At 39.5% G+C, this 21,113-nt stretch overlaps 2 protein-coding genes and 1 long non-coding RNA gene across 3 annotated transcripts; 1 reads left to right on the top strand and 2 right to left on the bottom strand.

Annotated features, from left to right (window-relative positions):
* Positions 1-307: 307 nt before the first annotated feature.
* LOC126593802 (uncharacterized) lies at positions 308-786 on the top strand. The gene has a single exon (XM_050259915.1). The coding sequence runs from the start codon at positions 409-411 to the stop codon at positions 634-636; it is 228 nt and encodes a 75-aa protein (XP_050115872.1). The 5' UTR covers positions 308-408; the 3' UTR covers positions 637-786.
* Positions 787-4,127: 3,341 nt separating this feature from the next.
* On the bottom strand, positions 4,128-5,251 carry LOC126592219 (uncharacterized). The gene is made up of 4 exons (XM_050257944.1): positions 5,094-5,251; positions 4,775-4,904; positions 4,356-4,660; positions 4,128-4,227 (listed from the first exon to the last, which is right to left on the bottom strand). The coding sequence occupies exons 1-4, from the start codon at positions 5,249-5,251 to the stop codon at positions 4,128-4,130; spliced, it is 693 nt and encodes a 230-aa protein (XP_050113901.1).
* Positions 5,252-14,032: 8,781 nt separating this feature from the next.
* On the bottom strand, positions 14,033-16,004 carry LOC126593911 (uncharacterized). Its single transcript, XR_007613057.1, has 3 exons — positions 15,739-16,004; positions 14,911-15,646; positions 14,033-14,237 (listed from the first exon to the last, which is right to left on the bottom strand). It is a non-coding gene; the product is annotated as an uncharacterized LOC126593911 (long non-coding RNA).
* Positions 16,005-21,113: the final 5,109 nt, after the last annotated feature.

The raw sequence follows: 21,113 nt of genomic DNA, 5'->3' as shown, positions 1-21,113 counted from the left end.
TATTAAGTTGTTAATCATCGTTTGTTAAATTCCTTTGCACTTTTCTATGGACTTAAAATATTCATGCTATGACCCTCACATACAATGATACAAAAATACGGATGAATATTGTTCATAAATCCTCCTATAATCTTGACATTCATTACTTAATTTGTTAGTTTGTTATACCTATGCATGTAGGCGTTGTTCATGCAAAATCATACACGTACGTACTAACCCTTCCAAACCTCACACAAAATCCAACAATTTCATACCTAAAATAACAAAACCTCGTCCATAGAAAGCTATATTTACCTCCCTCTGCCGTCCTATCTTCCTCAGGACATCTACAGACTTCTACAAGCCTCTTAACATTCCAATTGCAAGGCGTGTTTTCGATCCATCGACCGACTACACGCCGCCCACAAAATGGCCATGAAGAAGATTGCCTTGATTGTCCTCGTGGTTGCTGTTTGCATGTCTGCAGCTATGGCCGTTGCACCTCTAAAGGCTGCAGCTGCCACCCCAGCTGCCAGTCCCGCTGCAACGCCCACCTCCGATGCTTCTGCTCCAGTACCTAATGGAAGCAATATGAACGCCGTTGGATCTCTAGTCGGAGCTTCAGTCTTGTCCTTCTTGGCCCTTTACTTGCATTGAATCTCGAAAGCTTGAAAGTAATAAAATGCTTGAAAGTAAACGGCCTAGGCTAGAGAGAAAAATAAAAGAGTCTAAGAAATATATATGAAGTGTATTTGTTTGTGTTGTCCGAGAGCTAATTAATAACAATGGTGCTGTTGTTGGCGTCTATCTATTATTTGTGATTTGCATGTTTGTTATTGTATTCGTATGTGGGTGTTAAGGGAAAGTTGTTTTTGTTTTTAGTATAACAATATATTTTATACTAAGGGGAGGAGAAGTTTGGTTAAACCACACATTTGGCAACCTAATTTGCTATCGAATTCACCATGCACGAAATTTGAGCCTAAAACCCCTCATTTATAAGTGAAGATACTACCAGACTGTAGTACTATGTTGAATTAGCATGGAATACAACTGATGGGAAAGTTGTTGAATTAAGATTATGCATGGAATTAGGATTAGCAACTGACTTTGGGATATGGGCTGTAGATTTTTCACTTGACTTTGTGGGATAAGTAGTACTACCAACACCAACAACTTATTACGCGGGTTCGGGCATGAAACAAATGAACCAGTACCGCATCAGTTGTCTCCTCATAATACTCAACTTCCAACTAGGACTAATTCAACTCCTAATCTCCCTCACCCACAAACGCACCCATTACAAAAACACCATTCACAAGATAAAAGGGAAAAATTAGTATCAGGTTCCTAACTAATAATGTTTATTGACTCAGGTCTTATTAGTTTTTAGATTTTGATTGAAGTCTCTATAACATTAACGTATTAAAGAATTTAAACGTTAGTTACATAAATTTTTTAAGAATTAATAATTGATTTAGGATTTTAATATTTACACCTTAATTAAATTCCTAATTAATTTTGAAAAAATTACACATAGGGTATACTTTTAATACTTAATTATATATTGAGACAACAATTTTTAAACATTTCAAGAAGAGATAAAAGTTATTAAATATGGAAGATGACATTATTGGCTTTTTTTATGTGGAGTTTAACTTACGAAAATACCCTTTTATAGTGGTAAAATCTTTTCACACTTCTATCTCAATTCATCTCTTGCTCCCTTATTTCTCTCTCTTCAAAAAATTGACCTGATTTTCCTTCATCGCCATCTCAACCTCAATTCTTTCATCCTCACCGTCATCTCTCCAAATTAACTCAAGTCCCTCTCCAAATCAGTTTCAAGAACTCCAAAGACTTTATCTTACTCTTCACGCACTCCCAATTTGATCGTTACGGTAAGCTTCGCGATTTTGAAGCTCACTGTTTGTGGCGGGAATTTCCATGGGGAATGCTTCCTGGTCAACGAGCACACAGCTCCCCGAGAGGTTGACGCCGGTTGATGCTTTCTGTCAGGCTTCTGCTTTACTGGCGGGCTTGTCGGGCAAAGCCTGTCGGGTAAGGCTGAAAGAGAAGGACATAATTAACTTTGAAAGATGCCTTTGTGAGGCCTTAGGTGTAGGCCTTGAGGTTCACGATCAAGATTAACTTTTAAGTGCTCAGGCATGCCACTGCCATCTTCAGCATGGCAAATGTAGAACGGATGTTTGAGTTTAATTATATGTATTCGAGAGATTATGTTAGTTATTGACAGGTGCCTTTGTGGGGCCTTAGGTGTAGGCCTTGGGGCTTCCCATCAATAACTAACTTAGTACTCGAACACATAAGGTTCCTTTTCTTGGTTATATGAGTCTTATAACCATCATACTTCTGATTACCTGAGCTCAAAGAGCAGAATGAATCCAAATAGGTGCATTTGTGGGGCCTTGAATAGGCCTTGAGGCTTCCCATCAGAACTCCTTCTATACTCAATGTTCTTGCCCGAGAAATAGGATGAATCCAAATAGGTGCCTTTGTGGGGCCTTGAATAGGCCTTGAGGCTTCCCATCAGAATTTATCCCGTACCCGAACGTTCTTGCCCGAGAAATAGGATGAATCCAAATAGGTGCCTTTGTGGGGCCTTGAATAGGCCTTGAGGCTTCCCATCATAATTCATCCCGTCCCCAAACGTTATATGGTAATCATAATATAACAGCAATAAAACTAAGTGACAGGTCGATTACTTGCGCCCCAAGTAACTTCGGACTTCTTGTTATCAAAGCTTGTAGTGGATGGGTTAAGTCCACATCAGGTTCTTTTTTATGCCTTGAGGCCAAAGACTTTTTAGGGTGATCAAATCTTATATGCCCGAAGGCTTAGAACTTAGATCTGGCTTGAACTGTGAAGACATATTCAAATCGGATTCAAGCGCTGAGAGAGTCTTTTAATAGCCATATTACTAGAAATAACTTGGATACAACTTGAAGTATACAACATATTGCTAGGCTAATGAATGAAAAGACAAAAACAAAGAAGGTCGGGCAAGGTTTAACCTTGTCGGGCAAGGCTGATCGTCTTGCAACTTCCTATCTTTGTGGGTTAACAGAAGGTTTTGAAGGCTTAGAAAAGAGGTTGGGAAATGAGTTTGCAGAAAGAAAATCGATACTATAGTAAGAGTTGAACAGGGCAGCAGAGCTATTACAAAGGGTTTATCCCGAAAGGGATAGAGGCTTGGGCTGACTACAGCTTCGTTTTGAAGGCAAATCTGGCTTTGAGCAGAGTTTGTGCTTTTGTTTGTTTGTTTGAGTGTCCTTGATTCTGACTTCTCTCTCTCCTTTTATAGACACCTTGGCTTGGCCTTCTGTAGCAATAATCTTGCCCGAATGTAGTTTGAAGGATAGTGACTCATCATCTATTTACTTATATTGCCATTTAAAAGTACTTTTTGGGCTGATTAACTGGCTGGTCTATACCACTTAGCCATTGGGTAGGTGAGCAAGTAGTCTACATGGCCTGCACCTAGTCAGAAACGGGCTTCTCCTGTCTTCTGGACTTCGGTTGGGTTTTGACTGGCCTTGACTGGGCTTCTTCCTTTTAGGCTGCTCTTTGGGCCAACTTCCCACGAGCCCAAAGTTTAAGTTTTGATCTAAACAGTGCCCCCTTCAATTGATATTTAGCTTGGAATTCCAGGCGCCAATATTAATTGAAAAGCTGCATGCGTCTACACCCTTGCTCTTAGAACTTGTATCTTCTGGTGGAGATTAACGCCACCCGGAGTCTCTCGATCTTCCCACGACCCTTGAACTACCTTCTGACATTCCTATAAATTCTGGTTCTCCCTACAAATCATCCTCGATCTCATCTTTTATCCGCTCCAGGTGTTTCTGCTTCCTTAGTTTTCTTCCAAAACTGTGAAATGAGTTCTTCAGAGTTTAAGTGGGGTTTCTTAAAACTCCATTTTCGTGAGAAAAATAGTTCTCATCAGATAACTACTATCTCTAACACCTTTGGTCAAACACCCCGCTATCTCCAACACCCTTGGTCAGGCGGTTTCCTCACGAAGGCTTGCCTTCCTGCTTGCTGTCGTGATAAATCAGGCTTCACCATCACACGTGGTGGTAACTCTGCCTGAGGATCCCCTACCAGGTGCGTCTTGGCCGCACAACCTAATCACCTGATCGGGTCCTATCTAGGAAGACATCGGAAAACCAGCTGAAAATAACATTGTATCCAGAAGGAATCGAATGTAGTACTCCAGACTTGGATCTGTTTGTAAATATCACCAATTTGTCGAAATGAAATAAACATTATCTTAGCAACTTTTTGCTTCTCTGTCTTCTTTTGAATGGTTGGTGATCATACACTGCACCTTGATATCCCGAAGTCTGCTTTACCTTGCATCCTCTTCAATGTAACAATCTCTAACATCCCATAATGTAGGACAATATTTCTTCAAGAATTTAACAATAATGGGATGTTTCTGCCCCTTTTTTTCAAGGTCTGCCAAGTAGTATCCTCCATTGTCCAATACTTGACTAACAATGAAAGGACCTTCCCATGTTGGGCTCCACTTTCCAAAGCCCCTAAGTTGAACTCCTAGAGGGAGGACTGTCTTCCATACTAAATCTCCCTCCTTGAAAGACTTCATCTTCACCTTTTTGTTATAAGCTTGGGCAACAGCTTTCTTTCCTTCTTGAATCTGATTCAAGGCTTCAATTCGGGCTACATCTAAGTCTTCAATTCCTTGACACATGGCTTCGACGTACTCCTCACTGTGTAACCCAAACTGATTTTGAATTCTGACAAAACTTACATTGATCTCCATAGGAAGCACTGCATCTTGCCTGAAGGTTAAAGCATAAGGAGTTGTGCCTGCTCCTGCCCTCTTGGAAGTTCTGTACGCCCACAAAGTGTTTCCCAGCTTTTCATGCCACTTCTCCGGACTGTCCATCACCATTCTTTTGATAATGTTTACCAAAATCTTGTTGCTGGATTCTGCTTGGCCATTTGATTGTGGGTAGTAAGGACTGGACTAGATCATCTTTATTTTGTATTTGTTTGCAAACTCCTCAACTTCTTTTGAAATAAAAGATGGCCCACGATCCGTTACTATAGTTTCGGGCACTTCAAACCTATACAGAATCTTGGTCTCAATGAAATTCTTGACTGTGGCTGAGGTTATGGACTTCACTGCCGATGCTTCCACCCATTTGGTGAAGTAATCCGTTGCCATAATTATGAAAGTGTGCCCCTTGCTAGAAGCTGGATATATCTGCCCGATGAAGTCCATCGCCCATCATCGGAAGGGCCAAGGCTTAACCACTGGATTCAAAGGTATTGAGGGCACATGTTGGAGAGGTCCGTGCCTTTGACACTATTCATAGCCTCGGGCATAGGATTTGCAATCCTTTTCCATGTCGGGCCAGAAATATCCATACCTTCTGAGTAACCACCTCATCTTTGTTCCGGACTGATGTGCTCCACATACTCCCTCATGTACTTCGGCCATTACTCTCATAAACTACTCTTGGCCTAAGCATTTCAATAACAACCCGTCTGGAGTCTTCCTTAGTAGGTCTTTCGCCCATAAGACATACTTAGTTGCTTGCTGTCGGTTCTTCTTGCTGGTAGGTGAAGAGGGATCTTTCAAATGATGGATGATGGGCGATCTCTAATCCTTTATCTCAGTCTCCTGAACCATTACATCCAGGCTGAATCCCCTTTCCAGGATAGAAGGAAGATTTCTCCTTTGAATCTCGACATCCAACCCATATCTTCTCTCCTGTACTGGCATGCCTGAGGCCAATTGCACCATCTCATTAGCTGCTAGGTTGGCTCCTCTGGGAACATGACTCATCGATATCTCAGAATCTCAATAACTCAGCAATTGCGTGGCCGCCAAATAATATCCGGCCATGGTGATATGTCTGCACTTGAACTCCCCATTTAGCTGGTTTATTACCAATTCTGAATCACCAAACACCTCAACTTCCATTGCCCCCAGATCCATCAAGATTTCCAAACCAATTATTAAGGCCTCGTACTCTGCCCGATTGTTGGTATTCTCTTGATAATCTAAGAGAAATGAGTAATAATGATAAATCCCTTGAAGGTTGATAATCACAATCCTAGCTCCTAAAGCCCTCTGAGTATAAGAACCATCGAAATATAGCTTCCAAGGAGTAATCCATAAACCAGTCACTCTTCTTATCTCCTGCTGGATCCACTCCTCTTTGCCCGAAATCCCTTTGCCTGGCGGGATCCAAACATTAATAACTTCCAGGGTTCCTGGTATATTGATTATCTCATCCCGAGATTCTTGATACTTCGCCAAGAAGTCAGCAATTGCTTGGCCTTTTACTGCCATTTGGGGGACATACTGAAAGCTGAATTCTGATAATGCTAAAATCCACTTCCTAATCTTTCCTATTAACATTGGCTTTGACAACATCTACTTTATCACATCTGTCTTGGCGATGATGTGCACGTGACAAGGTAACATGTAATGCCTCAGCTTATTGGCAGTAAAATATAGAGCTAAGCACAATCTCTCTACTGGGGAATACCTTGTTTCTACCTCGGTCAGAATTCTACTAAGGTAGTACACAGCCTGCTCTTTCCCGCCTTCATTATTCTGAGCCAGCAAACTCCCAATTGATTTATCTGAAACGGAGATATATAGCTTTAAGGGTTTTCCCCTCTGAGGTGGTACCAATACTGGCGAAGAAGTCAAATAAGCTTTGATACCATCGAAAGCCTCTTACTGCGGTGGTCCCTACTCGAAATTCTCCTTATCCTTCAGTCTTAATAAAGGAGTCAACGACTGGATCTTGCCCGCTAGGTTGGCAATGAATCTTCTTAAGAAATTAATTTTGCCTAGCAGCCTCTGAAGTTGCACTTTGTTAGTGGGTGGAGGCGACTCCATTATTGCCCGAGCTTTATTTTTGTCCACTTCTACCCCTCTTTGATGAACCAGGAATCCGAAGAAATTGCTCGCTTTCACTCCAAACGCACACTTCTTTGGATTCATCTTCAATTTGTGGATCCTCATTCTTGTTAATGCCTGTCTGAGGTCTATCAGATGTTGTTCTTCCGTCTTGGATTTCACCACGATGTCATCAATATACACCTCCATATTATGGCCAATCAGATCATGAAAGATGGCATTCATCGCCCTTTGGTAGGTTGCACCAGCATTCTTGAGCCCGAAGGGCATGACCAGATATTCATATGCCCCCACATGCCTAGGGCACCTAAAAGCTGTTTTATGTATATCTTCCAGGGCCATCTTTATCTGATTATACCCGGCATTTCCATCCATAAAAGATAAGACTTTGTGTTTTGCCACTTCATCTATGGATAGATCTGCCATGGGCATAGGATACTCATCTTTAGGTGTAGCACCATTAATATTTCTGTAGTCAACACAACATCGTACCGCTTTTGTTATGGCTTTTAAAACGGGTACAATGTTGGCTAACCACTCCACATATTTGGCTGGCTTGATAAATCTGGCTTTTACGAGCCTCTCAATCTCTTCTTTGACCTTCTCTTCTATCTCCTTCGACATCCTTCGTGGTGCTTGCTTAACCGGCTTATATCCTTCCTTGATGGGCATTCTATGTTCCACCAAGGTTGCATCTAAACCCGGCATCTCAGTGTAATGCCAAGCAAAACAATCTCTGAATTCTTGCAAGAGACAGATAATTTATGCCCGATCATCTCTCTCCAATAAACCACTGATTTGTATTGGTCTTGGGTCCTTCTTTGTTCCTAGCTCAATAACTTCCAAAGGATCTTGGACCTCCGGTGGTGGCTTATCAAGTTCTGCACACAAAAATTCGACTAGCTCCGGGCTCTCAGGCAAGTCGTCTAGTTCATCTAGGTCATATATACACTCGGCCATTTGGATGGCCCTTTCCAATTCTTCTTGACAAGATTCCTCGCTGCTTTCATCCTGGCTAGTTGAAGCTCCCACCTGCCATTCCTGCTCTTCTCTGTCTGAGAGCTCATTTTCTTGTCTTCTTTCTTTCCCATACACCAACAGTCGTTTAATCAGGGATCTGACTGCCATTACCTGATCTTTCCTTTTTTGTTCTATCATTGATGGTGTAGGGGTGTTGGGATGATAAAAGGTTTATCCCACTCCTCTCTAGTAAGGAGCATCCCTTGTTGTAGAAGCTTTTGGGCCGTCACCTTGGTAGGGCGGCCGTTCTCATCTGCTCCCAAACACTTCAAGATTCCTACGTCGGGATTGTAGAAACTTGCTTCCGCTATATTAGCTATGGGAAGAAATTGCCGTGATTCGGCCTCTACCATCTCCCAAAAGCCTGGCTCTTCTGCGCTTGCCTCATGATACACAGCCACTTGTTGATGTAAGGTGGAGGGTACAGCAAGACTTTGGTGGATCCAATCTCTTCCAAGTAAGGCTCCATAGGTGGAGGTGCAGTCCACCACAAAGAACGCCAGCATGATCTGTTTAGACCCCAGATCTACTTCCAAAGGCAATATCCCAAGAGTCTTGGTGATAGCGCCCGAGAAACTAGAAACTATGAGATTTATAGGAATAAGATCCTTTGTGCCTCTCCCCAACTTTTTCATCTACTTAGCTCGTAATACATTAACAGTTGCCCCTCCATCAATCAAAATCCTTCTGAAAATCCTTCTGAAGGGCACCCCCTCCAAATGAGCTGTTACATATATGGGTTTTAGATGATTGGCAAGTGAAATGTTCGGGCGGCTAAACACCATTTTGTCTGTGTAGATCCTTAAAAGACCCTCTTTGGATACTTCAGATGATGCAGCTTTTCTCGACTTTCCTTCTTCCGCTATCTCCATATTAACATGAGCCATCATTGGCTCAGTTGTTACATAATCTCCTTCCATGGTGGCGAGCTGATTAGGTTGGGCAACAAACATAGCAGATAGCACATATGCCATGTTTATATGAAAGTTGCTAGGCTCTAGAAATTCCTCTTTTTTGCTCCCAATCTGGTCTATGAACTCATCCAACCATGCCATAACATCTGGTGGAAGCAGTGGTTCTGGTGCCCCCTCTAGTTGATTCATACCTGGACATGGTGTTTGTTTTGGAACTTTCCTGAAGGGATCTTCTAATGAGAGAGAAGGTTGTTTTTTCTCATGGGAGACAGTTCCAAAGCAAATAGGCTGCTCTGCCTTCCATCTGGGAATTAGCACCATAACCATATCTTCTTGAGCTCTCCTCAAGATTCTATATTTCCCAAGGTGTAGGCTTTGTGGCACATGATTTCCTTCGCCTTCAATCTTGCTGTTAGCCTTTTCCACCTCATTCTTACTTCTCCAGCGAAGCTGACTGCTCCCCCCAGACGACGTTTTCTCTAACTTTTGATTTTTGGAAACTTCCGACGTCGCTGGGGTTTTCAAAGAATTCATGTAGGCTTTATGTTGCCTCTGAACCCTTCTGAACATGGAGGCTCCCATTTGCTTAACGGGCTGTCCATTTTTCCCGACCACATACCATTTTCGCCCGAGACGGGCAGGATTATCTTTTGTGACGGGGTTTGTTATCCTGTCATTCCTCCTGACCTCTCTTCCCATATGGCCGTACTGAGAGTGCCCTACACTTCTCTCTTTTGGCTTCTTGGCATCTTTATCCTCTGCTTCCTCGGAAACTTCATGGTTACGAAATATTTCTGATAAAGCCCTTGGTTGGGAATCGCCTCCTAACCGCTGAAAGACATTTCAGGAAGTATCCCTTCCTGCAATACGCCGAGCCTTCTCTTGTGCCTTTTTTCTCTTTTGTTCTTCATTCCTTATGATCAGTTCATGATCTATGAAGGCTCCTGTGGGCGGTATTTCGAGTTCACACTCGCATTAGCACTTACTGTACAGCACCATTCCTTTGAATATGGCGGCTCTTGGACATTCAGGCAAGTTAACCACCCCTTTTATGGGTTTGTCAACCAGCCCTCTTTCTTCTTCTCTTGTGACATTCTCTTTCCCCTTCTCCGCCCAGGCCATACTGATCATATTTATAAGGGCCTCTGAGAAGGAATCCGTTTGTTTATCCGTCACCGCAGCTTCTTCTAGTTGATTGGTTTTAAGCCCCCTCTTCTCCCTATCATTTTTCTCCCCATGATAAGGTAAAGACATAGGAATAGGTGGTCTTAGAACCGGGTTATCTTCTTTTCTGGAGCCTGCCGAGGTGTTCTCCAGTCTTTGTAGCATATGCAACAAAGCAGTTTGGAAATCTTCTGATCCTTTTGACATATTGCTTTGATCAAAAGTCTCACTGGGCGTGCCAAAACTATGTTCGTGGCAAGAATTTCCGTGGGGAATGCTTCTTGGCCGACGAGCACACAGCTCCCCGAGAGGTTGGCGCCGGTTGATGCTTTTTGTCAGGCTTCTGCTTTACTGGCGGGCTTGTCGGGCAAAGCCTGTCCGGCAAGGCTGAAAAAGAAGGACAGAGTTAACTTTGAAAGGTGCCTTTGTGAGGCCTTAGGTGTAGGCCTTGAGGCTCACGATCAAGATTAACTTTTAAGTGCTCAGGCATGCCACTGCCATCTTCAGCATGGCAGATGTAGAACGGATGTTTGAGTTTAATTATATGTATTCGAGAGATTATGTTAGTTATTGACAGGTGCCTTTATGGGGCCTTAGGTGTAGGCCTTGAGGCTTCCCATCAATAACTAACTTAGTACCCGAACACATAAGGTTCCTTTTCTTGGTTATATGAGTCTTATAACCATCATACTTCTAATTACCTGAGCTCAAAGAGCAGAATGAATCCAAATAGGTGCCTTTGTGGGGCCTTGAATAGGCCTTGAGGCTTCCCATCAGAACTCCTTCTATACTCAATGTTCTTGCCCGAGAAATAGGATAAATCCAAATAGGTGCCTTTGTGGGGTCTTGAATAGGCCTTGAGGCTTCCCATCAGAATTTATCCCATACCCGAACGTTCTTGCCCGAGAAATAGGATGAATCCAAATAGGTGCCTTTGTGGGGCCTTGAATAGGCCTTGAGGCTTCCCATCATAATTCATCCTGTCCCCAAACGTTATATGGTAATCATAATATAACAGCAATAAAACTAAGTGACAGGTCGATTACTTGCGCCCCAAGTAACTTCGGACTTCTTGTTATCAAAGCTTGTAGTGGATGGGTTAAGTCCACATCAGGTTCTTTTTTATGCCTTGAGGCCAAGGACTTTTTAGGGTGATCAAATCTTATATGCCCGTAGGCTTAGAACTTCGATCTGGCTTGAACTGTGAAGACATATTCAAATCGGATTCAAGCGCTGAGATAGTCTTTTAATAGCCATATTACTAGAAATAACTTGGATACAACTTGAAGTATACAACATATTGCTAGGCTAATGAATGAAAAGACAAAAACAAAGAAGGTCGGGCAAGGTTTAACCTTGTCGGCCAAGGCTGATCGTCTTGCAACTTCCTATCTTTATGGGTTAACAGAAGGTTTTGAATGCTTAGAAAAGGGGTTGGGAAATGAGTTTGCAGAAAGAAAATCAATACTACAGCAAGAGTTGAACAGGGCAGCAGAGCTATTACAAAGGGTTTATCCTGAAAAGGATAGAGGCTTGGGCTGACTACAGCTTCGTTTTGAAGGCAAATCTGGCTTTGAGCAGAGTTTGTGCTTTTGTTTGTTTGTTTGAGTGTCCTTGATTCTGACTTATCTCTCTCCTTTTATAGACACCTTGGCTTGGCCTCCTGTAGCAATAATCTTGCCCGAATGTAGTTTGAAGGATAGTGACTCATCAGCTATTTACTTGTATTGCCATTTAAAAGTACTTTTTGGGCTGATTAGTTGGCTGGTCTATACCACTTGGCCATTGGGTAGGTGAGCAAGTAGTCTACATGGCCTGCACCTAGTCAGAAACGGGCTTCTCCTGTCTTCTGGACTTCGGCTGGGTTTTGACTGGCCTTGATTGGGCTTCTTCCTTTCAGGCTGCTCTTTGGGCCAACTTCCCCCGAGCCCAAAGTTTAAGTTTTGATCCAAACACTCACGGCAGGTTTTGATATGAAATTTTTAAATTTTTAGTTGATTTTCTCTTAATCATGGAGTTTTTTGTTGACAAATCGTTGTTGTTTGTTCGATTACAGAGAGAAAGTTTAACGAACAAGCTTCAGTGAAAACTGATCTGGAAATTACTATCACCTTCAAGCTTGAGCGCGAGATTAACATTTGCATAGCAATATAGGAAATTACTATCAGATTCCAATTTGCATAGCAATATAGGATTCCAATTTGCATGAGAGCAAGATCACCATCGTCTCCAAGGTCACTGGCCTTGTATTCAAGTGTAATCCTATATTGCTATGCCAATTAGAATATGAAAAATGAAAAAAATTGAAATGATTTTGTCCCTAAATGGATGCGAAGTATCTATGCGTACGAATATTTCAAACTCATTTAAGTACATTTCTTTGTCACCGACTCTGACCTAGTAAAACAAACCAAACAATATTATTATTTTTTTACAACTTAATGGAAAAATGACTGATTTTTGTATTTTCCTCCTGTTCATTTTTGTTGTTCACAGTACTGGAAAAATTAAGATGGCATTTAGTGTTCTTTTTGTAAGGTTTTTATGATGGAACGAGACTTTAGATTTAAGGATCTTACTTTGTTCACTATTTACCTAAATTAGAACAGCTGTGTTATTGAGTTAACTTTTACTAGGGTCAAATTATTTGAAACTGATTCTGCAAAAATGATCGAGGATAGGTTGAACCGATTATGCAAAAAATGATCGAAAACAGGTTGAACTAATTCTACAGAAATGGTTGAGGATGAGTTTAACGGGTTGAACTGATTCTATAAAAATAATCGATCACAGGTTGAACTGATTCTACATAAATGATCGAGGATGGGTTAAACTAATTTTACATAAATGGTCGGGGACAAGTTGAACTGATTCTACAAAAATGGTCGAAGATAGGTTGAATTGATTATGCAAAAATGGTCGAGGACGGGTTAAACTGATTCTCCATAAATGATCGAGGATAGGTTAAACTGATTCTGCAAAAATAATTGATGACAGTTTGAACTGATTCTGCATAAATGGTTGAGGATCGGTTGAACTGGTTCTGCAAAAATGGTCGAGGGCGGGTTGAACTGATTCTGCAAAAATGATCGAAGACGGGTTTAACTAATTCTGCATAAATAGTCGAGGACAGGTTGAACTGATTCTGCAAAAATGGTCGATGATAGGTTTAGCTTATGTCACATATTAATTTTGTTGGAGTTGTGAAGAATAAGTTTATTAATAACTCTAAAACCTTAAGGGTATGACTGGTATTTTAAAACGTTGTTTCCATGTTTTTGGGTTGGACTTTAGTTGTTTATATATTTTTGTCTCTATATATAAAACTCCAATTAATTTTTATTTCAAAACATTTCCACAATAAAAAAAATTAAAATAATTTATACTCATTAATTTTTTACAAAAACGTTTCCAAATTTTTATTCTTGAACATACCCATTCATATAATTTTTCAATACTTTTAATCTTAACGTACCCATTTTAAATACGCAGCCACTTAGTACTACGGTCTAGTGGTATTCCTCTTCACTTGGAAGTGAGAGGTCTTAGGTTCGATTCTTGCCAAAGGCAAATTTGAACCACATTATTGCTAGCTCATTATGAAGCTAAACCCACACCCTCCCCTTAGTACAGATAATATCGTTTGTTCAAAAAACAAAAAAGGTGCCATTTTTCAATATAAAATGTACTCAATTTTTATTAAAATATCCATTCAATTTTTTTATAAACCATTTTTCAAACTTATATGGGTACATTCTTTTTAGTTGATTTGAGAATGTATCAATGTCAAGTTTAATAGAAGAAATATACTAATATTATTAAACTTTATATGTATTATTTTTATGTGATTTTGAAGAATGTACCCATGTTTTGGTATAATTTTTTTGTTAATTTTGATGAATGTAACCATGTTTATATGACACACCCCAACTTGGAAAGGTCGAAGCATGCTGGCCGTCACTGTGAGGTGACGTAACCATAAGGGTAAGTGATGCAAAAAGTGAATAAAATTAAAACTGATTAGAACTAAACAGTGAAAGAGTGCGCAATTCGTGGGTTGAACCCACTACAATTATTCAGAGCGTAATAGACAATGAGACTACGAAAGAGTAGTCAAAGCAACCAAAGTACACTTATTACATAATAGTGATACATTCGTACGTCTAAACAGAAGGAAATGTCAAAACTACCGTAATTCCTCGAGTGCCACAGAGAGTACAGCTATCTAGGTCCTGGAGGGGCGAAACGCAAAGTTGAGTAGGTCAGCAAAACAATACTTATAAGAAAACCTTTATCTTCAAATATATTAACCCCTCGCCGTAAAACAAGTATAGTTTCCTCAAAGCATACTATGTAAGTATGAATTCCAATATATAAGCCATATAACCAGAAATATGTCAAGTAAATGATGTATCATATGCCACAATAATAATCATGTGATAATCAATATAACTAAGTGCTCATCCATCTAAGCTGACACACAAGTTCGAACAGATGGTTTCTGACACGAACAGGACTGGGTGTAATCAATATGCTCTAGTACTACGATCACGTGAAGACTGGTGCAAAAGCACGTCACATACAAGTCGGATCGCCTAATGCAATCTACCCGACGAGACTAGCACCTAAACTTGGATCCAAGGTGAGCAAACGGTGCGGATGTGAACATACACGTGAAAGACGGGCCCTGGCCCTAGGGCGAGTACTAACACCGGGTGCAACAAGATGAGCATGTACACAAGTACGTATGAATGCCATGACAATAATATCACAACCATATAGCAGCATTTATCACAATTTATATCACAATAATGATACTATGCAATATAGGCGTAAAAGTGAAGTAAATACGCATTTATGGAAACTATAAATATATATATAGGTATAAAACAACTGCCCACTCACAAGTACATCGATGGGTCGTAGCCCCCGAGCCTAGCTTGGCCTTGAAAATCCTCGGACTAAGTTTCCCCTATATATGAAATAACTAAATAAGATTAATTAAAGTACATAACAGAAACCTAAATAAAACCCCTATAGTTTGCTGAAACCTAGGGTATAAATATATGAAATCGATCTACTCGACGACACGAACACACACGTGTTAACCACGCGCCAGCCGGAGGCCGAACGCACCCCCACGCGCCGCCTAAAGGTTCTGTCCACACTCGCCCACGCGCCCCCGCGAGTACCATGTACTTGCCTTCTTTGCGAAAATCTGCACTTTTGCAGATTTTTAGGTCAACTTCCAAAGCCCCTAACGAGCTCGATTCTCAACCAAATTCACTTCTACAAAAGCCAAATTAAAGCTAGGAATGTGATCTATCGATCCCAATTTACAAAAAGTTTGAATCTAGTCCGTGTTGTTCAGAAATTTTGCCTAAAAATGGCCAAATGACCACGTCTGAAATTTTCCAGAAAACTAAAATTTTCTTCCCAACTTCTAGAGTTGATTTCTAACTCGTTACTTAACCAAACTCAGTGATTCAAAAGCCATTTTGAAGTTAGGAATGTAGAGAACAAGTTTGTACATAGAAGAAGTCCAGTTGTGATCGAGGTTGACCAGAAAAATGGTTTGAAAGTGACTAAATGGCCACAGTTCTTGTACGAAAAACTTCGGGTTCTTCTTCTTCTCGAGTTTCTGGGTAAAACCACACATTCAAAACACAAACAAAGGATCAATAACAACCCATAGAAGTGAAATGAAGGTTCTAAGGGTTTCTCAAGGCTTACCTAAGCCATGCATGGCCTGAAAATCGATATGTCGAACTCGCTGAGTCGACCTTCCGAGTTGGTGAGTCAAAACTCGTCCACACCAGATTTCAAGGACATGGTTGTGATCGTGTGACTGAGATGATCACAATGGTGTAGTTGGTTTGTCACGTTTGTGAGTTTTGGTGTGTTTTGTGGTTGTTGCAGAGAGGAAGAAGAAGAAGAAATGTGGCGTGGGAAAGGTAGAAGAGAGAGAGATGCTTTTCTGATTGAGGGAACAGAAAATAAAGAAGAGATGGGATAGGTGACAGTGAATGATGAAGGGGGAAGTGCACGGGATGGGTTTAAAAGGAATCCAAGGATAGGTTTTTAAATTTCCTACAGTAGAAAGGAAATCGAAATCTATCCGAAGTAGATATTTTACACTTTAAAATTTACGCATAATCGTACTAGCGTGTACAATTTAAATGCGATAGCGAGAAATAAAATGGAAGGCGATAAGGATAAGTCTATGTCACTTGCCAATAAGGGCATAATCGTCAATACACATACTCGGGAAGAAATTACATAGGAAAATTAGGGACAGGTCGTCACATTATATATATGTACAATATATTGGAGAATATAATTTATTTATTAATACTTTCAATAATTATGGTTTTTATTTAAAATCTTAATAATATAAGCAACTACAAATTTTAATTTTAAATTATAAAATATAATAATCCATATAGAAATACATTATTACATTAACATCAGATACTTCGATAAAAAACTGAAAATCAACAAGATTTCGCCAAAAAATATTAACAACTAGAGACCGCATCCAAAGTCTCCCAAATAAATATATCAAAGTCAACCAAGGTTGTTCGTATCAGCTCCAAAGTAAGCATCTCAAATCATGATGTCTATTCTAATTATACTATTTAATTTAGAGAGTTATAATACATGTGAATCAACAAAATTTGACACGCCTCAACCTCGATATTCCCAAATACCTCGTGTTAGCTGATACCTAAGGGTGACGAAGCCATTTTAAACATGCACACAAATAAAATATGTCATTAGAAAGAAATACACCAATGTCGAATCATGTTCAGAGCATACAACTAATTAAGAATAATAAGAAGGAATTATTATAAAAATATATGAACAAGAGAATGGGACCTACACTGAGAAGACTCGAGGATACCTATGCGGAAATGCCCTAACGTTGGGATTGGATGCCTCGATTATAACTCCTGAAGGGGGCGCAAAAACCAAAAGGGTGAGTGGACCAAAGTTTATAATAATAGTAATAATAATAAGAAAACCATTTTCTTTATGCACATACTAACCCCCTGTTTTGAAAACGCATATACTACATAATAGGTTTTTTGAAAACTCTAGCATGCCATGAAAATATTCGTAAAACACGTACGAATAAAACAATGCTCAATAAATGTGATATCGCTGCCCGAAGGACAATTCGTAAATCTCATCAATGACGTACTCACTAGGGGTATCATAGTGGCCCAAAGGCATAATCATCACCAAAGGTGAAGCTGTACAACATTAGGTTACACCAATGAAGAAATCATGGTCCATCACCCGAAGGTGAAGCTGTACGACACTGGGTTACGCTAGAGAAGAGATATAACATATATATATATATATATATATATATATATATATGCGGTGGGTCCATCACCCTAAGGTGAAGCTGTACGACTCTGGGTTACGCCAAAGAAGAAACATATACATATAACTTCTCACACTGACACTAGTCGTGGCTAGTGAAGCTGTCCGACACTGGTTTCGTTAGTGAAGTTAGGGTTATGGCATAAATATCCTCCACTATGTCCTATGGCCATAAACATCTACATACCCGTGTTGTGTGGATGTGTTGTATGATAACCCACTAGATAAGCACTAAAAACATCTCTCTAAAATCTCATATCAAATCTGGAGCTCAAAAGCTTAAAGTCTCATCTCATCAATCCATGATAATTCATATTCATGAATCCGTAAAATAAATCATATTCCTAATCCATAGAATTTCATATATGAAAATCCAATAATATTCAAAACCTTTCATAAATCGTAATTTCAATAAATCGTAAATAATACATAAAATGTAAAATCATGAAATCATGCTTTTCATGAATGCAAACCTAATATTTTATAAAAACATGCAAGTTAAGAAGGGGTCCACTCACAATATTCCATTGCCGAGGAACAACTTGAACTAGAAAGGATGGTGTCGCCTCCCACCAACACACCTAAACATAATTTGAGACCATTTAGTAAAACTCTACTAAAACAGTTGAATTTGGGAAAATGGACAACGGATTCAGATTTGACACGTCGAAAAACCTAAGGAGGGACCTTGGGTTCCCCCACGCGCTGAGTTGAATCGTCAGAAAGTTGACCGGAAAATTCGTCGTTGCCGTCTTAGATCTGGGTTGGGCCTGGGTTGGATTCAATTTGGATCTGGGTTCTGGATGGTTGGGTTAATGGGCCAAGGGTTTAGGCTGGGTTTAAGGTTACAGGTCGAGTCAACTCAGTTTCAAGCCGTGGGTCGGCCGAACTCCACGGAGAAGAAAGTTGGAGCTTTCCGAGCTCCGATCACCCCCAAAACCTAACTAAAACTAGTCATTCAATATACTAATTCGAAGCCCAAGGAACAAGGAAGAGTATTATACCTATCTTGTGGCCAGTCGTGGCCGAAGTTGGTCGGAAAACGGCCGGCAAGTCTCAGGTTCCTTCGTCGGAATCTGGGCAAGTCTTCTATGTGTTATAACTACGTCCAAACACACGCAAACAACTTTAAAACATCCTAAACGTAACCCTAGACATGATCTACCAAACCTTAAGAATGTTCAAGCCTCACCTTTGCCGGAGACAGAGAGAATTCTTTGGGAAACTCTGTGTACAGTTCAGTGAGAGATAGATAAGGAGAAGTCTCAGCCGTTCTGGGGTCATTGTGTGGTGGTCCAGGTGGTGGTGGGGTCACCGGAGTGTGAGCCATAGTGGTAGTGAAGGTGGTGTCGTCAATGTTTCTTGTCTATGCGTGTTCGAAAAGATGGAGGGAGTGACAGAGAGAGGTGAGAGAAAGAATGCTAAGGGAAAGAGAGAAAGAAAGAAAGAAAGAAAGAAAGAAAGAAAGAAAGAGTGTGAGTGAGAGTGACAGAGAGAGGTGAGAGAAAGAAAGCTAAGGGAGAGAGAGAGAGTGAGTGAGTGAGTAACAGAGAGAGGTGAGAGAAAGAAAGCTAAGGGAGAGAGAGTGAGTGACAGAGAGAGGTGAGAGAGAGAGAGGTGAGAGAGAGAGAGGTGAGAGAAAGAAAGCTAAGGGAGAGAGAGAAAAAGAAAGAAAGAAAGAAAGAGAACTTGCTCCCACACGTTTGTAGCGACAAGTGCTACCAGGATACGCCACGAAAACGGATCTTACATGACATGACAAGGTGGTCAACAAAAGTCAACGTTTGACCTCAAAGGGTATTTTCGTAATTTCACACTTTAAAATTATAAAAACTGTAAAATCTGGAACGGGTCATTACATAATTCTAGATTTTTTTTTTGTTCTAGATATTATAATATTAGTAATTAATGCTAACTTTGGACAATGGTAATTGAGTGAGCTTCTTTCTCACTCTAAAAAATTAGGAGCTCTTATTAGTTGTTTTACTAACCTACGAGCATGACAGTGAGTGTGATTGAAGATGGACTTTTCCAAACACCCGCCCCCCCTAAATTTTTTTTTTTTTTTTTTTTTTAAGTACAAACCCTCCCTAAATTCTAGTTATGAGTTAATTCGCGGATGCCATTGAAAAGCTCTAAGCGCTATATGAGACTCCGTGAAAGAATCTATCATGCACATAGCACAATATGGCCATAACTCATACCAATCACAAGTGAACATTATACTTTTTTCTTTTTTTTATTTTCTTCTTTTTCTTTCTCTCCTCTTAATTTCTAACTTTTTACCAAGAGATGCCAGTTAAATTGTCCATTGAATGTAGACTTGGCAATTCCTGACACGACCCGATAACCTAACACGACACGACACGAACTTAACACGTGTTCGGATCAATACGATAACGAATCGGGTCGTTATCGGGTAACACGATACACGATAAGCAAAATATTAATTTTATAATTTTATAACCCTAAAAAATTACTATAATAATTATATATATTAATTTAACAATTTTATACCCCTAAAACTATAATAATTATATATATATATATATTTAATTAAATATTAAAAATTGGTGACCATTGGATCGGCTTAAATATACATATCATTCAATTTCTTAAGTGTTATATGTACAAAATAAATAAATTTAAATCTACTTAATATATATATATATATACACACACACATATATACACACATACCATTGAACTTGATAGGATACGAATTCTACGAAACTAATTTCAACAATCCAACCGTCAAACTTGTTTGTATACGCTTCGAGATCACATCAGCAAAAAATAGCAAAAAACAAACATCCAGAGATCAAGTAACGGGACAAAACTTTTCGACGGTTATCAATGAAAAATCACGATTTAATGGTTATTTTAACTCTGATTTTGATGATTTTTTACAGTTACACTCCTTGACCCTATATAAATACAATGAATAAACTCGATTTTCAATTTAAAATATTTACACTAGTGGATACCACAAAATCTTATGTTATACTTAATGGAAGTTTGAATAAACTCTGAAGTGTTAGTTAATCTATTGTTTTGATGGGATACGCATTCTACGGAACTAGTTCAACGATCCAACCTTCAAACATATTTGTATATACTTTATCGCATACGCTAAAAATTGCAAAAAATAAACATTCATAGATCAAGTGACGGGACAAAACTTTTCGACGGTTATAAACTAAAAATCACAATTTAACGGTTATTTTAACTTCGATTTTGATGATTTTTTATAGTTACACACCTTGACCTTATATGAATACAATGAATGAATTTGATCTTCAATTTAAAATATCGACACTAGTGGATACCACAAAATCTTATATTATATTTAATGAAAGTATAAATAAACTCTAAGTGTTAGTGAATCTATCGTTTTGATGGGATACGCATTCTACGAAACTAATTTCAACGATCCAACCGTCAAACTTGTTTGTGTATGCTTCAAGATTGCATATGCTAAAAATCACAAAAAATAAACATTCAGAGATCAAGTAACAGGAGAAAACTTTTCGACAGTTATCAACAAAAAATCATGATTTAACGGTTATTTTAACTTCGATTTTAATGATTTTTTACGGCTACACTCCTTGACCCTATACGAATACAGTGAATGAACTCAATCTTCAATTTAAAATATTTACACTAGTGGATATCACAAAATCTTATGTTATACGTAATGAAAGTATGAATAAACT

Source organism: Malus sylvestris, chromosome 12 (assembly GCF_916048215.2).
Source record: "Malus sylvestris chromosome 12, drMalSylv7.2, whole genome shotgun sequence".
NCBI classification, from domain to species: Eukaryota; Viridiplantae; Streptophyta; class Magnoliopsida; order Rosales; family Rosaceae; genus Malus; species Malus sylvestris.
Note: the sequence above shows the minus strand (reverse complement) of the source record. Positions and strands in the feature narration are given on the sequence as shown.

Coding starts and splice junctions, on each gene's coding strand:
- LOC126592219 (XM_050257944.1), bottom strand. CDS start 5,251: ATGGACTTCATCGGGCAGATATATCCAGCTTCTAGCAAGGGGCACACT. Junction 4,661..4,774: donor TGCTTCCTATGGAGATCAAT/GTAAGTTTTGTC, acceptor GCCTTGAATCAG/ATTCAAGAAGGAAAGAAAGC. Junction 4,228..4,355: donor TACATTGAAGAGGATGCAAG/GTAAAGCAGACT, acceptor ATTTACAAACAG/ATCCAAGTCTGGAGTACTAC.
- LOC126593802 (XM_050259915.1), top strand. CDS start 409: ATGGCCATGAAGAAGATTGCCTTGATTGTCCTCGTGGTTGCTGTTTGC.